Source organism: Lepisosteus platostomus, chromosome 7, assembly GCF_059453375.1.
Source record: "Lepisosteus platostomus isolate fLepPlt1 chromosome 7, fLepPlt1.hap1, whole genome shotgun sequence".
NCBI classification, from domain to species: Eukaryota; Metazoa; Chordata; class Actinopteri; order Semionotiformes; family Lepisosteidae; genus Lepisosteus; species Lepisosteus platostomus.
In genome coordinates this window covers 2,300,917-2,314,944 of record NC_142617.1, presented here as the reverse complement: position 1 = coordinate 2,314,944, position 14,028 = coordinate 2,300,917, and the positions used below count along the sequence as shown (strand labels likewise).

General features: G+C 34.7%; 3 protein-coding genes across 3 annotated transcripts; all 3 read right to left on the bottom strand.

Moving 5' to 3' along the window:
* Window positions 1-1,453: 1,453 nt before the first annotated feature.
* On the bottom strand, window positions 1,454-2,443 carry LOC148657843 (olfactory receptor 51E1-like). The gene has a single exon (XM_088638289.1). It carries the CDS (start codon window positions 2,441-2,443, stop codon window positions 1,454-1,456), a length of 990 nt encoding a protein of 329 aa, XP_088494415.1.
* Window positions 2,444-6,823: 4,380 nt separating this feature from the next.
* On the bottom strand, window positions 6,824-8,095 carry LOC148657842 (olfactory receptor 52E1-like). Its single transcript, XM_088641883.1, has 2 exons — window positions 8,062-8,095; window positions 6,824-7,854 (listed from the first exon to the last, which is right to left on the bottom strand). The coding sequence occupies exon 2, from the start codon at window positions 7,817-7,819 to the stop codon at window positions 6,824-6,826; it is 996 nt and encodes a 331-aa protein (XP_088498009.1). The 5' UTR covers window positions 7,820-7,854; window positions 8,062-8,095.
* A 3,567-nt stretch (window positions 8,096-11,662) lies between these two features.
* On the bottom strand, window positions 11,663-13,427 carry LOC148657841 (olfactory receptor 52E8-like). Its single transcript, XM_088638288.1, has 2 exons — window positions 13,371-13,427; window positions 11,663-12,638 (listed from the first exon to the last, which is right to left on the bottom strand). Exon 2 carries the CDS (start codon window positions 12,599-12,601, stop codon window positions 11,663-11,665), a length of 939 nt encoding a protein of 312 aa, XP_088494414.1. The 5' UTR covers window positions 12,602-12,638; window positions 13,371-13,427.
* Window positions 13,428-14,028: the final 601 nt, after the last annotated feature.

Below are 14,028 nucleotides of genomic sequence, written 5' to 3'. Positions count from 1 at the left end.
GATCTTTCAATACCTCTTATGTTTCTGACTTCATGGCAACTTTTACTGCTACTGTAGCCACACTCTTCAGTTCTGTGACTCTGGTTTATTTTCTTCTCTTGCTACCAAACTGGACAGCAAGCCTGCTGAAGCCCAGGAGGTTGCAGGAGTTGCTGTGTTGCCTGATAATCCAACCATGTTCATGGTAGCCAGGGTTATGTCATGTTGATTTAGCATCTTAAGAGGCCCTCACTATAATGTCAGAATTTATTAAAACATGAAATTTAGTAAACATATGTGTGGCATTCTCATTCTCACATCTTCCAACATCCTTAAGGACAATCCTTCCTTTTCATCTCGACATAAATAGAAGGATAGCCCTGAATAAAAGGTTATTGTACAATGGCCTCAACCTACTGTACAAAAACAATTTGTATAAGGATGGTGACTGATGAAGTTCACGAGTCGGTGTGCTCAATAAAAAACATGGGAATCATGGTCTGCATGTCCAGCTTATCAGGAAAATTCGTTTCTTACCTTGGGAATGCTGCTCGATTACATTGTGTCCAGTCAGTGCCCACAGTGGAGGGATGTACACATGCTTTGTTTCATTCAGACTTCATTACTACTATTCCTTACTTGTTGGGTTGTCTAACACATGCCCAAGAATTCCAGTATGTTCTAACCTCACCTGCTAGAGCTCAGCTAGGGTCTGGTTCTAGAAACATAAAATCCCTGTCCACAAATCATTGGACTGCCTTCCTATTACATTTTGTGATTTCTTCAGCTATAGTTTTGACTTTTAACACTATGTGAGGGTAAGTATTAAAGCTCTACCTCTAATGTTGCTGACTTCATTTTAAAGGTTTCTGGTTACTTTTCTTCTTTTACTACTGTGCTACTCTGCTCTGTTTTCTCAATGTGTAATACAACACTTACATATTTACAAATAAATGTTTTTTTAATTAGACTTATTTTTGCAGAGATTGATTAAAATGCAATGTAGAATGTAAAATGTGATGTCTGCATCAGCTTCCAAGTGCAAAATATTTAAGTTTGGCCAGTTTACTGCAAAATTAACTTCAATAACATTTTTTAAATAGTATTTTTCATTACAATATTTAAAAGTGATTTTGTAATTTACAGATAATAACTTGTCTGTAAATAAAACTGCAGGGTTACAACTCTGGATAATGAAATAGTATCCATATCTACCATTTCACATTTGCTAGTTTATTAATTGATTTTAACTGATGGTTCTTTTAATACTTAAAACTTTTACATTTTTAAAGTTGTAAAGCAATTCATTAAATAATTAAAAACATATATCACTGAGGATAAAGTTTATATTTCAGTCACCATACTTGTTTAAGCTGTTTATACTACTAAAATTTGACTCATTACAATAATCACACTACTTTAGAGAACGAGCACTATTTCAGAAACTAAGACATAATGACATTTATCTAGTCATTTATCTAGTATAAGACAGACTCATTATTTTCTGTTCCCTTTCCATAACTCCTGCAAGAGAGTTAATTTTAATGCTGTGGAACATTTTTATTATCCTCTTTCTTACCTCTTGCAGTTTGATCCCATATATGATGGGATTCAAAAGAGGTGGAAGCAAGAGGAAATCAATGGAAATAATAACACGTACAACATTAGGAATCTTACTCAAGTCAAACCGCTGGTGAACAAATTCAAAGCAGGTAGCAAGGCTGTAGTTCAGGAAGGTCAACAGGTGAGGGGTACAGGTCTGCAGCGCTTTAGCTTGAGCTTCTTTTGAAGCTTTCTTGCACACTAGAAGGATTCTGACATACGAGTATAAAACTAGAAGGAATGAAGGACACAAAAAAACTGTTGTGGCAAACAAACCATAGCCACTGTTCACAGACACATCCACACATGAATGTCTGACAACCGACCAGTTGTCACAATAAACTTTGTGTATGACTGACCCACACAGTGGGAGCCTAATAGTTAAAGATATAAGTACAGAGAAAATGCAAAGGGACCACATATATATAAACACTAAAAGCTGAGTCACCTTTGAAGGAGTCATGATGCTGTTATATCTCAGTGGATGACATATGGACACATATCGGTCATACCCCATTATGGACAAAATTAAATACTCAAATCCTGCATAGGAATGAACACAAAATATTTGAATGTAACAAGCAATCCGAGATATGGATGGAGTGTCTGACAGAAGGTTAGCCAAACATTTCGGATAAAAAGCACAGCTGCCATATAGTCCATTCACAGCTAGGCTACAAATAAATATATACATGGGTTCATGGAGTTTTCTTTCCTTGACAATTACTGTTATTAGAAGTACATTTCCAAAGAGTATGAAAAGAAAGGCCAACAGAGTAGCAGAAAAATAGAAATATCTAATATTTCCATTGTTGTTATATGCTGTTAGTACGAATATTGTTACATTGGATGGGTTTTGCATTGTAATCTTCCTCTTTTTCTTCTCAAGGCACCTAGAAACAGCAAACATAAAAATATAAGAGCAGATATTTATATCAAAGCAATAGTCTTATTCTCCTCATCATTAGTGGCATATAAATTCTGTAACACAATCCAGAATAGGTATATGAGACCATGTATCTTTTTAATTTTTACTTGTGTCATTTCACTTGCATTTATTACAAAAAATCATTCATTACATTAATTGGAGAGCAACAATCCAGATAAGCAGTTTAGAGATTATTACATAAAAAAAATATCAGCAACCTCTTGATCTCAAGGACCAAATGTCAAAATTAAATGGGTAAAAGACACAAGTGTTCTAAGACTTTACAAATGTATGATTTAAAGGTGACAAATGATGGTGCTGCTGTATAGTGCCCCCCCTCTATATAACTGTACAGCCCTTGAATGTGCTTTAAGCTAATTGTGTGTTTTCACTAGTACTACTTTTAAACTTTAATATACACATTTGTTAGCCCTTAGATCAAATAGAATTTTTCACCAAAGTTATATTAAGCTTAGCACTAAGAGCAACAATTAATATTCTTGCTTTAATGTATTGTATTAATAAGAGCAATATGTGGATGCAATTGATCCTTATTTGTTTTCTAAATATGTACATTAAACCCATATAACATGTCAATAAAATGGTTTTATTTTCTAACACTATTAGTGTCTTAGTCACTTACCTTAAAAAACCTTCTCATGAGCTGTTGCTTACAGTGGACAGCAGCACCTTCTTCCTTGTTTTATACTGTGCTCTCATGCTAGGGGAATATTAGAACTTTCTTCTCTAATGATATCCTAGTGGATATTAATTGCTAATGACCTTAAGACTTTGTTCTTTTCTTATTAATGAAAACAAAAACACATGACAAAGTAACTTTGTGTAAACTGTGTAAACTGGACAGAGAATACACCATAGGGATCTTCTGTGCACATTAATTCCTTTAGGATTGTGCACCTTTGTAAAGTATGAAAATCCTGTGCAGGCATGGCCTTAACGGTTTTAAATCAAATAAATGCTCCGGTGTACCAATACTATTAATTCATAAGTGAATAGTAATGAGAATTTGGTAATGAGTAACTGAATTTAAAATGTGTCTTATTAATCCTGTATTTTTGCTTAACTCAAGATAAAGGGGCCGGGTAATTGTATTTACCAATGACCAAATCATCCTGAAAAATCATTAAGTCAACCTGTTAGTGGAGAGTATAATTAAAATATAAATGCCAGTACAATATAAAAAGGCTCCACATTTGTAAGGAGCTTGAGAGAAACGAATACATTTTAATGGGTTAAGATAAAGCAACTTCTCTGTGAGCGGTTTCCTCCTTTTTCAGGTTGAGCTACAGAAATCTTTTACATAAATTGAGCACTGATGAGATCAATCTCAGTTTCTAGAAAAGTTACTGATGTCTTATAGTTGTAATAATGTATTTTACTCAATTGTGTCCATTTTTCTCTGTCATTGTAATGGTCAGGAAATCCACGTTAGTGGCTTTTTAAAAAAAATCATGTGTAGATAATGATTTGTTCAGGTCATATGTACAGCATTGACTTAAGAGCTAAAAATCTCCATGTTCATAACAATTGGGTGATCAGGTACATCTGCAATTTCTTTGAACAAGCCACATGCCTGTATGTTCATCAATGCCCTGACCTGTTGTTATAATAATATTTTGTGTGCAGAATAAGAAATTATCTAACATAGCAGGGTAAAATCTCCATATTTCGCATTTATTGATGGCAAAACGCTACAATTCAGACAATGTGATCAAGGATGTGTGGGGGGTTTCTCCATTTCATTTGTAGAGACAAAAGAAGTTAAAAATAGCTATACTGTAGGTCTGTCTGAGCTAAAAGTGGTTCACGATATGAAAACTCAAGGGAATGGTAAATTGTCTGACATTGTTGGCATTCCTACTGAATTGTAATTGAATCTATTTGCTTCTGTTCTGTTAGACATATTACATGCAGTCATTGAAGAGGGTTCTGAAAGAGTTAGTGGAGAATATGGTTAAAATGTAAATACCAGTACAATATAATAAACTTCCCATTTTAAGGAGCTTGAGAGTAAAGAATAATGCTTAGAAAATGAAAATAAAGTGACCTCTCTGTGAGTGGGTTCCTTCTATTTCAAGTCAGGACAACTCTTTCACATAATTTGAGACCAATGTTGAGTTTTTAAAAGAGAATGCTGAGGGAATGTTTATTTCCTTTTTGTGCTATCGAACAGGCTAAAACATATTTCTCGCTTGTATTGTAATGCAATGCTTTGTAATACCTCACCATACTGAGTGCGTGATTATTACCTTTTCCTATTTGCTTGCAAGGCAAGCTGGTGTGCCTGAAAATTGTGTGTCATTCATTTCCTTTATTTAAATATGTTCTTTACAATACACTCCAGATTTATTAATATCCCCAATAAAATCAAAACTAAATCAAAACAAATATTGTATAGCATAAATTTGTTGATTAAAAAATGTCTCACCAAAACATGGCAAAGTTACAATGCAATCATACTAGCATTGCACAGAGCAAAGTAATATTTGTCAAACATATTTTCCAATTTTAAAAAAAGATCATATGTACAGTATTTACAGCACTGGTTATTCCCTTAAATTAAATTCAATGGAAGAAAAATGGAAGTCTCTAGAACTCTACAAAAGCCTCTAAAGCAATTTAATCTGAGGTACAAAAGGAGCTAGTAAAACATTTAATAGTAGTATGCATTATCATGTTTAAGTAAAGACAGCTCTTTAAAGATTGCAGGCAAATGGTCATCAACCTCCAAAGGCTGAGGTGGGTGTAATAGAATCCACAGACAATTAAATGTAACACTTTCTACCATAGGATCATTTACCAAGGAATTTAAGGGTACTGGTGTACAGTATTAGTAACTTGGTATTGTGTGATAAGTAGTTAGGGGGGCCACTGTGAATCCAAAGGTAACCGATGGAGATTTACACACTGACATCTACAGAATAAACACTGTCAAAGTCAAAGTCACACAAAAGAATGTGGGATCCGTACATAGCTGCACTGCAAAGACGAAGCCTCTTCTGTGGGCAAACCTCAAAAATCAGTGACTCAAACTTGCCAGACATCATCATTTGAAATGCCCTTTGAGTGACAATGTCATATGGTCAGATGAAATGACAATTAAGGTTTTTATGCATGTCAGTATGTTCAGTAAACAAAAGAAGAATCTCACGTTGAGGAAAAACTCACCATGAGAGCTCAAGTCGAAATCCTGTACTGTGCTCTAGGTTCTGTCACTTCAGAAGATATATTTATTACCATTCTGCCATTCAGATTTACATAACAGATTATGTTATTCTGCTTTGAAACCTTTAAGAACCCTTTTTGAAACAGGGGAAATTGTGAACTTCAGCACATACCACAACATTTTGACCAGCTGCCGGTTTCTTTCTGTGGAATCAAATCAAACAAATTGACATAGACCAACTGCAAACAAATGAAAAAGATATTGATTCGCCACCTGTATCTCAACACCTCCGTCCCATTGAACATTTATGATACTAACTCAAGATGTCAGTTTGCTAATGGAAACCAAAGGGTCTTCAATTCAAGTAAATCTGAATGGCGGAATGGTAATAAATATCTCTTCTGAAGTGGCAGAACCTAGAGCACAGTACAGGATTAGTCCTGTCAGTGGAATCCCTGCTGGAGGAAGACTTACAAAATAATGACTACAGTGGAGTGAATGCAGACCTTGTGTTTTATGTATTTAGTTATTTATGACAAATATAACATGGCTCTGTGTAATGCTGTTAAGAATATTGTATAAGATTTTTACATTGATTTAATCAAGAACCGTTATTTGATCTGTAAATCTTTTTGGTGGTAATTGTATTTTCTTACAGATATTAAATCAATTAAAGGATAATGTGGATGTTTGACTTGTTCAGCACATAGTGTAAGGTTTACATTGCTTAATTTGAAGTGGCAATTTTAAATTTCTGAGTGAATGGTTTGCATAGATTGTGTCAAAATAAAAAAGCTATACTGTACAATACCTTTATATCTTTAATGCCCTGTTCTGATGTCATGGGTCTGAATCCATAGACTGATTTAAATTGTCCTTATTCAGTTGTTTCTCTTTTTAACTCTGTATTACTGTACATGAGGTACTGGTTTGGTACATGGTTTCATAAACGTCTTTGATCTTAAAGAAGATCTCAATAAATTATTATGTTAATGAATAAGTGATACATTAATATACAGTTTAATTATATATATAAACCACTCTATGATATTTTAGAAATTTCACTCCATGTGTGAAATCCAGAGAGGCAAGATGTCAGCATTGTACCATGGCAAACTGCTTTATTTTTACTTCACATGTGGAAGACACGTAATTGTCACTTTGCGTTTTAAAGATGCATCAACAGAGTCACATGTAGATTTTTTTCCAAAGAACATCTTAATGATCCTTTTTCTTATCTCCTGCAATTTCACTCCATAGATGATAGGATTCAAAAGAGGAGGAAGTAAAATGCAATCCATTGACATCATAATTCGTACTACATGGGGCAAATTATGAAGCTCAAAACGATATTGGAGAATTTCAAAAAATGTGGCGATGCTGTAGTTTGTGAAGCTCACTAAATGAGGGGTACAGGTCTGTAGAGCTTTAGCACGAGCTTCCTTTGAAGATTTCAGGCACACTGCCAGGATTCTGACATAAGAGTACAAAACAACAAGAAACGGTACACATATAAGAAAACATGTAACAAGGAGACCAACGATATTATTAACAGACACATCTGAGCATGATAGTCTGACAACTGACCAGTTATCACAGTACACTTTTTCTATTATAAACCCACAAAGGGGCAGCCGAATCGTTAGCATTAGATGTATAAGGAGAATACAAATAGGGTACATATATACAAACACTAAAAGCTTAGTCATTCTTAAGGGGGTCATGATGCTGTTATACATCAGTGGATGACATATGGACACATATCGGTCGTACGCCATCAGAGCCAATATTGTATATTCAAATCCTCCATATGTATGAAGGCAATATACCTGAGTCAAGCAGCCAGCTCTAGATATGGAGGGAGTTTCTGACAAGAGGTTGGATAAACAATGCGGATAAAATGAAATGCTACCATACACCCCATTCAGGGTCAGGTTACAAATAAATATGTACATAGGTTCGTGGAGTTTTCTTTCCCTTGTAATTACTGTTATAATAATTATATTTGCTAGGAGTATCAAAAGAAAGACAAATAAAGCAGCTGTAAAATACAAATATCTCAAATTCCCATTGGTGCCATATGCCGTTAGAAAGAATATCGTCACATAGGATGTGTTTTGCATTGTAGTTGTCCGTCAGATCCAATTGTTAAAAAAACCTAGAAACAAACATAAATGTGTGAAAGCAAAGACCCCATCTTAGTGGTTATTATTTCCAACACAACAATAGTTTAATTAAATTCTCCTTGTCGTTTTGTGGACAAATATATTCCTAAAGCTAATCTGCAGCAGGTTTACAAAAGCATGCAACATTTTCTTGTCTAGTAGTAGTAGTAGTAGAAGTCCAATAGTAGTGTCTTCCTTACCTGGAGTTCTGGATTACCCTGATCCTGAAGAGTCATATTCCTGCAGGTTTTATACATTACAAATTTATACATTTAGAAATGATTAAAGATGAAAATATCAACATACTATGGAGTTCAAGGACCACGCTTCACTTAATTGAATAAAGTTATTTAGTAAATGTATTAACCTTTCATAATTCTTTGCAATGGTGTGAGTTGAGGGTGACCTGTTGTGTAGTGTCTTGCCTGGACCTTCCTTGACCACCCTTTGTGCAGTACATGCTACTGGACAGTTGTCTTCATCATTACCACTATTTAACATACTACTAATTACGTTTAACAAATATACGCAGTCGTTGAACAAATCTATTACATTTGATTTGGAAAAAAATCATAATACATCTTTACAGATTCCTTTAGCACTTTCATTTTAACCTATGCACCTAGACAAAATATGTTACACATACAGTGTATGCATACATATTTTTATATGCCCTAACATCTGATTATTATGCAGAATATTAAGAAGAAGACTATACAGATGCACTTAACCATTATCATTTTCATTTCCCTGATACAGTATCGAAATCTATTCCATATAATTTATCAATAAAATGATTTTATTTCCTAACATTATTAGTGTCTCTGTCACATACCTTAAAAATTCTTCTCATGAGTTTTTGTCTGTAGTGGACCTGTTGTATTAACAAGCAGTGCGTTCTTCTGTGTTTTATATTGTATTCTTCTGCTTGGGGAATATTTGAACATCTTGTGCTCTAAAGCTGTCCTTGTGGAAATGACTTAATTGCTGATTACCTAAAGTCTTTGTCCTTATCTTATTAATGAAAACAATAGCACAAGATAAAGGAACTCTGTGTGAGAGTGCACCACAGGGACTTGTTAAAGTATGAAAGTCACGTGCCGGCATGGTCTTAGCAATTTGCAATCAGACAATTAGACACAGCCAAAAAAAAATGTCCACAGATTAGTATAGAAGGTACAATAAGTTCAAGATGGGATTCTGAATTACAGGACTTCAGGCCTTTCACATTTTAAACAGAAAGAGTGTGTATGACTGAAGCCGATTATTTTACTTAGAATTAAGTGTTATTAAAGATTTGTAATAATCTGTGTGTTCCTTGACCAAGCACCCTGTTGTCTGTCACAGGAATGTAGCTAAGGAGGCCCCCCTTTGAGACCTCAGCCACAGGATAACCTAGTGGTCTTTGCATGTGGGCAAGTGAGGTAGATAAACTTATGTTTTGGATAGAGATCTTTCCCAGGGTAGTGGAGATCCAGTGTCAATACTAGCATTTAAGATGGATTTAAGGCGTCTACTGCTGCCACCTGGATGTCTAGCAGATATCCATAGACACCTGGACATTATCTTAAAAGTCACAGACCATGGTCAACCATCCAACAAGATGACCAACTAATCAGGAACCTGCTAGGTGTGGGAAACTGACCAAACACTAATCCTTTTTTCTCCGTTTAAAAAGCAGTACGTATCACTTCTATCTTTGCCTCTCTCCATTGAAGCAACTTGGCTGACCGACAAGAGAACCACGTGCCTGCCACATTTGTTGTCTAAACCTTTTCCTGAAACATCGAGTTAGAGAGTGAGCTCATACGTGAAGACAGAATTCTGACCGAGGTCTAGCCTGCAGCAGGACCTTGCGACCAGCTAGCTGCTTGATCAATGGAGCAACACGGTTGGACTTTCGTCACCACACCTGAATAGAGAATTATTCAGCAGTAACTGCTACACAGAGTTTCTCCCCTTTTGTGTGACTTGCATAGACTAAGTCACCAGTAAAACTATCCTTCTGCATGGGAGCTAAAAATCCACATTTGTGGATAAGTATAATTCAATATCCATCAATTGTTATTTTAAGACATGTTGATATGAATTATATTAATCTATCATCTGTTTTTACTTGTCACATTGTTTGTGTGAATAAAGGTGTTCCAAATCCTTTTTTATTCTATTTAAAATGGGCCAGGATATATTTCCTTCACAGCATGTACTAGATGCTGTAGATTGAAAATGTCGGCCACATGAATCAAATACACGAAAAAAAGACTACAATTCCCGACGTACCACACATAAAGTGATATCCACGGATAACAAAACAGTACAGTACATTAAATAAATCAACTGTTTATACAGTAAATACAGTATGATAGTATGTTATTAAGGCCACTACAGTTTGTGTTAAATTCACAACAAGCTATAATAATAAGCTATTTTTTAAATATCTACTGTAGCTGAGTAATTTTTTTGTGAAACAGCTCTACTTTTATATTTAATATTCATTAAACATTTAACGCACTGTGATATAAAAATGTAATAATAATGTCAATATGGTATACAAATTAAATGTTATTATTAGAGAAGCATGATTCCCAAGGGGCTCAGCAGATGCCAGAAATTGAACTCAGGCATTTTGCATGGCAATGCCCAGAATTCTTCCACTGAACCGTCAATGCCACACAGTGCCAAGGTTACAGCATACATTCAGGTAATTACAGTATATAAGGTCATGGCCATAAGTCCTTCAAAACTATGTTTTGTTTATTTGCTTTTAAATAAAATATGTTTTAAAGCCACTATGAATAATATATATGCATAAAACATTACAGATCTGTAAATCTATTTGATGTTACTGTTTTTACGTTATTTCATTAGTGATATGACAAAAAATATTGGGCACTGTTGGCATTATGACTTTTTAACACGTTTTTCCAACTGAATATGAGCAGAAATTTTAAGTTGATGAGAAATGGGTTTACATACATTGTGTCAAAATAGAATAACCTATACACCTTTTCGTCCTTAGAGCCCTGATCTGTTGTCAGACAACTCAGCCCTTAGACTAATAAGGAACAAGAAATAGGTTTATTCCATGCTGAAAAGAGAAGAGAGAAAACACAACATTTCGGCTGTATGAAGAAGACTAAAATGCAGTCTTGCAGCAATTAGTTGCTGCTTCTTCTAAACTAGTATTGCTGTACATATGGAGTATTTTTAGATAGATAAGACTTTATTGATCCCAAAGGGAAATTGATGGTCTTGATTGATTGATTTTGGTTGAATTGATTTTAGTCTGAAAAGCTTGTTTCCTCTTACAGAAGTCATCAATCAGTGATGGCTCTATTATAGTGAAAGACACTATTATATGAAACTATAATATTCCACCACCGTGAATGACACCACCCAAAATGCCACTGAAGAACACTGCACCGCTGAAACGTTGCGTCTCTTTTCTTTTCAGCATTGAATAAATCTTTACCTGTTCCTATAATATTCCAGCATGGAGGAGTTTGTTAATTCACAATTGAAAAAAGAAAATCTCCTTTTGAAATGGAACCTTTAGACTTTGTTCATCTGAAAATTCAGAGAAATGTAAACATACATTATGCATAATTTAATTTTTCATTTGAGTAACACATGGTTACAAAAAAACATGACAATTAATTAATGAGTTTCAGTACTGATTTCTAAATCTCACTCCATGTGCAAAATCAGAATAGCTAAGTTGTTCGATTACCAACTGCTGTTTGAATTTGTTTTACTTTACATGTGGAAGACAAGTTATTGTCACCTGGTGTCTCAAAACACTTAAACAAAAGTAGTTTTTCTTCCAAAGAACATTTTCATTGTCCTTTTTCTGATCTCCTGCAATTTAACTCCATAGATGACGGGATTTAAAAGAGGAGGAAGTAAAATGCAATCCATTGACAACAAAATTCGTACTACTTGGGGCATATTGCTAAGGTCAAAACGTAAATGAAGAACTTCAAAAAATGTGGCGATGCTGTAATTTGTGAAACTCAGTAAATGAGGGGTGCAGGTCTGTAGAGCTTTAGCACGAGCTTCCTTTGAAGATTTCATGCACACTGCCAGGATTCTGACATAAGAGTAAATGATCACAGTCAATGGAACACCCATCAGAAGACTTGTAACAAAGAAACCAAATATATTATTAACAGACACATCTGAGCATGACAGCCTCACAACTGACCAGTTATCACAGTATACATTATCTATTATAAACCCACAGAGAGGTAAACGAATAGTTAGAATTAGATGTATAAACATAATACAAGCTGGGTACATATATACAAAGACTAACAGCTGAGTAACTTTTAATGGGGTCATAATGCTGTTATACATCAATGGATGACATATGGACACATATCGGTCATACGCCATCAGAGCCAAAATTGAATATTCAAATCCTCCATATGTGTGTAGGCAATATACCTGAATCAAGCAGCCAGCTCTAGATATTGAGGGAGTTTCTGACAGAAGGTTGGATAAACAATGAGGATAAAATGCTGTGCTACCGTACACCCCATTCAGGGTCAGGTTACAAATAAATATGTACATAGGTTCATGGAGCTTTCTTTCCCTTGTAATTACTGTTATAATAATTACATTTCCAAAGAGTATGAAAAGAAAAACAAATAAAGTACCTGTAAAATACAAATATCTTATATTACCATTAGTATCATATGCGGTTAGATATAAAATTGTCACGTAGGATGAGTTTTGCATTGTAATTGTCCTTCCAATCCGATTGTTCAAAAGACACCTAGAAATAAGAAACACAAATGTGTGAGATCATACATTACATCTTAGAAGCTAAAGTCCTGTTTCTAACACAACAACTAAGGTAATGGCATCCCGTGAGACCTGGAGAGTCAGATTCCTGCAGGTGTTATACAGTACTTTACCCTGAAATTTAGTCATAGAATTTTATCATGAAATTTAGTTTGTATACTAGGAGAGAAATTGAGATTTGTGATGTATAATTTAGAGATGATTAAAAATTAAAATATCAAAATCCCATAGATCTCAAGGACCACTCCTATTCACTCTTCACTTAATTAAATAAGCATGTGTTCAATGTATTTACAAATGCATGAGACAGGGTGACATTCTGTATATGAGCTGCTGTATAGTGGCTTCCCAAGACCTACCTTTGACTACCTTTATACAGTATATGCTTCAACATTACTACTATTTAACATGGCACTATTTAACTTTAAAACAAAACTTTACGTGTGATATGGAAAAAAAGATGCCAAATCTTTAACAGATTGCCTTTTCACACATTGATATTAATCTATGCACCAAGACAAATAGCTACTCTGTTATAAATATGAAGCTTTTACTGTATGCAATATATTAAAAACAACATTATTTGGATATATTTAATCATTTTCATTATTCATTTATCAATAAGATGATTTTATTTCCTAACCTTATTATTATTTCTATTCCTTATTATTATCTCCACTAATAAGGTATCTCGGTTACATACCTTAAAAATCTTCCATGAGCTGTTGCTCACAGTGGATCTGCTGCAATAACAAGTTGCACCTTCTTCTCAGTTTTATACTCTGGTGTCCTGGGAGGGGAATATTTGAACACTTTCTACTCTAATGTACTGGGTATTACACAATTGCTGCCTGCTTTAAGCCTTTGTCTGTATCTTATTAATGAAAACAAAGACAAAGTGACTCATTGTGACAGTGAGAAGTATAAACAAAACAGAAAATACACCACAGGAATCTTTTATTTCCTTTGACATTGAGCTCATTGGTAATGTATCAACTTAATGGCCAGGCATGGCCTTCGCAGTTTACAATCAAGCAATTAGACACAGTAAGAAAATGTCCAATGACAGATGTAGACGTTTTGCAGTAAGTTCAGAAGGGAATTCTGAAGTGCAGGACTTCAAACAGTTTAAAGTAGAATGAATAAAAGAGCTGCGATACAGGAATACAGTACACTTTTTCCTTCCCATGCTATATGAATCTCTTTTTATACATTGTACTATCAAGAAGTCAGTGATTTTATGGGCCCTGCCCATCTATGCCTTTGATATTAAGCTCAATGTCAAAGGGAGAAAGGCATGTGCTACAGCATTAGCAGTCTGCAATCGATGATACAGACACAGCAAACAAAGGCCACAGGTC

What these genes read in the sequence shown, in the direction of transcription:
- LOC148657843 (XM_088638289.1), bottom strand. Translation starts at nt 2,443, where the DNA reads ATGCAAAACCCATCCAATGTAACAATATTCGTACTAACAGCATATAAC.
- LOC148657842 (XM_088641883.1), bottom strand. Translation starts at nt 7,819, where the DNA reads ATGCAAAACACATCCTATGTGACGATATTCTTTCTAACGGCATATGGC.
- LOC148657841 (XM_088638288.1), bottom strand. Translation starts at nt 12,601, where the DNA reads ATGCAAAACTCATCCTACGTGACAATTTTATATCTAACCGCATATGAT.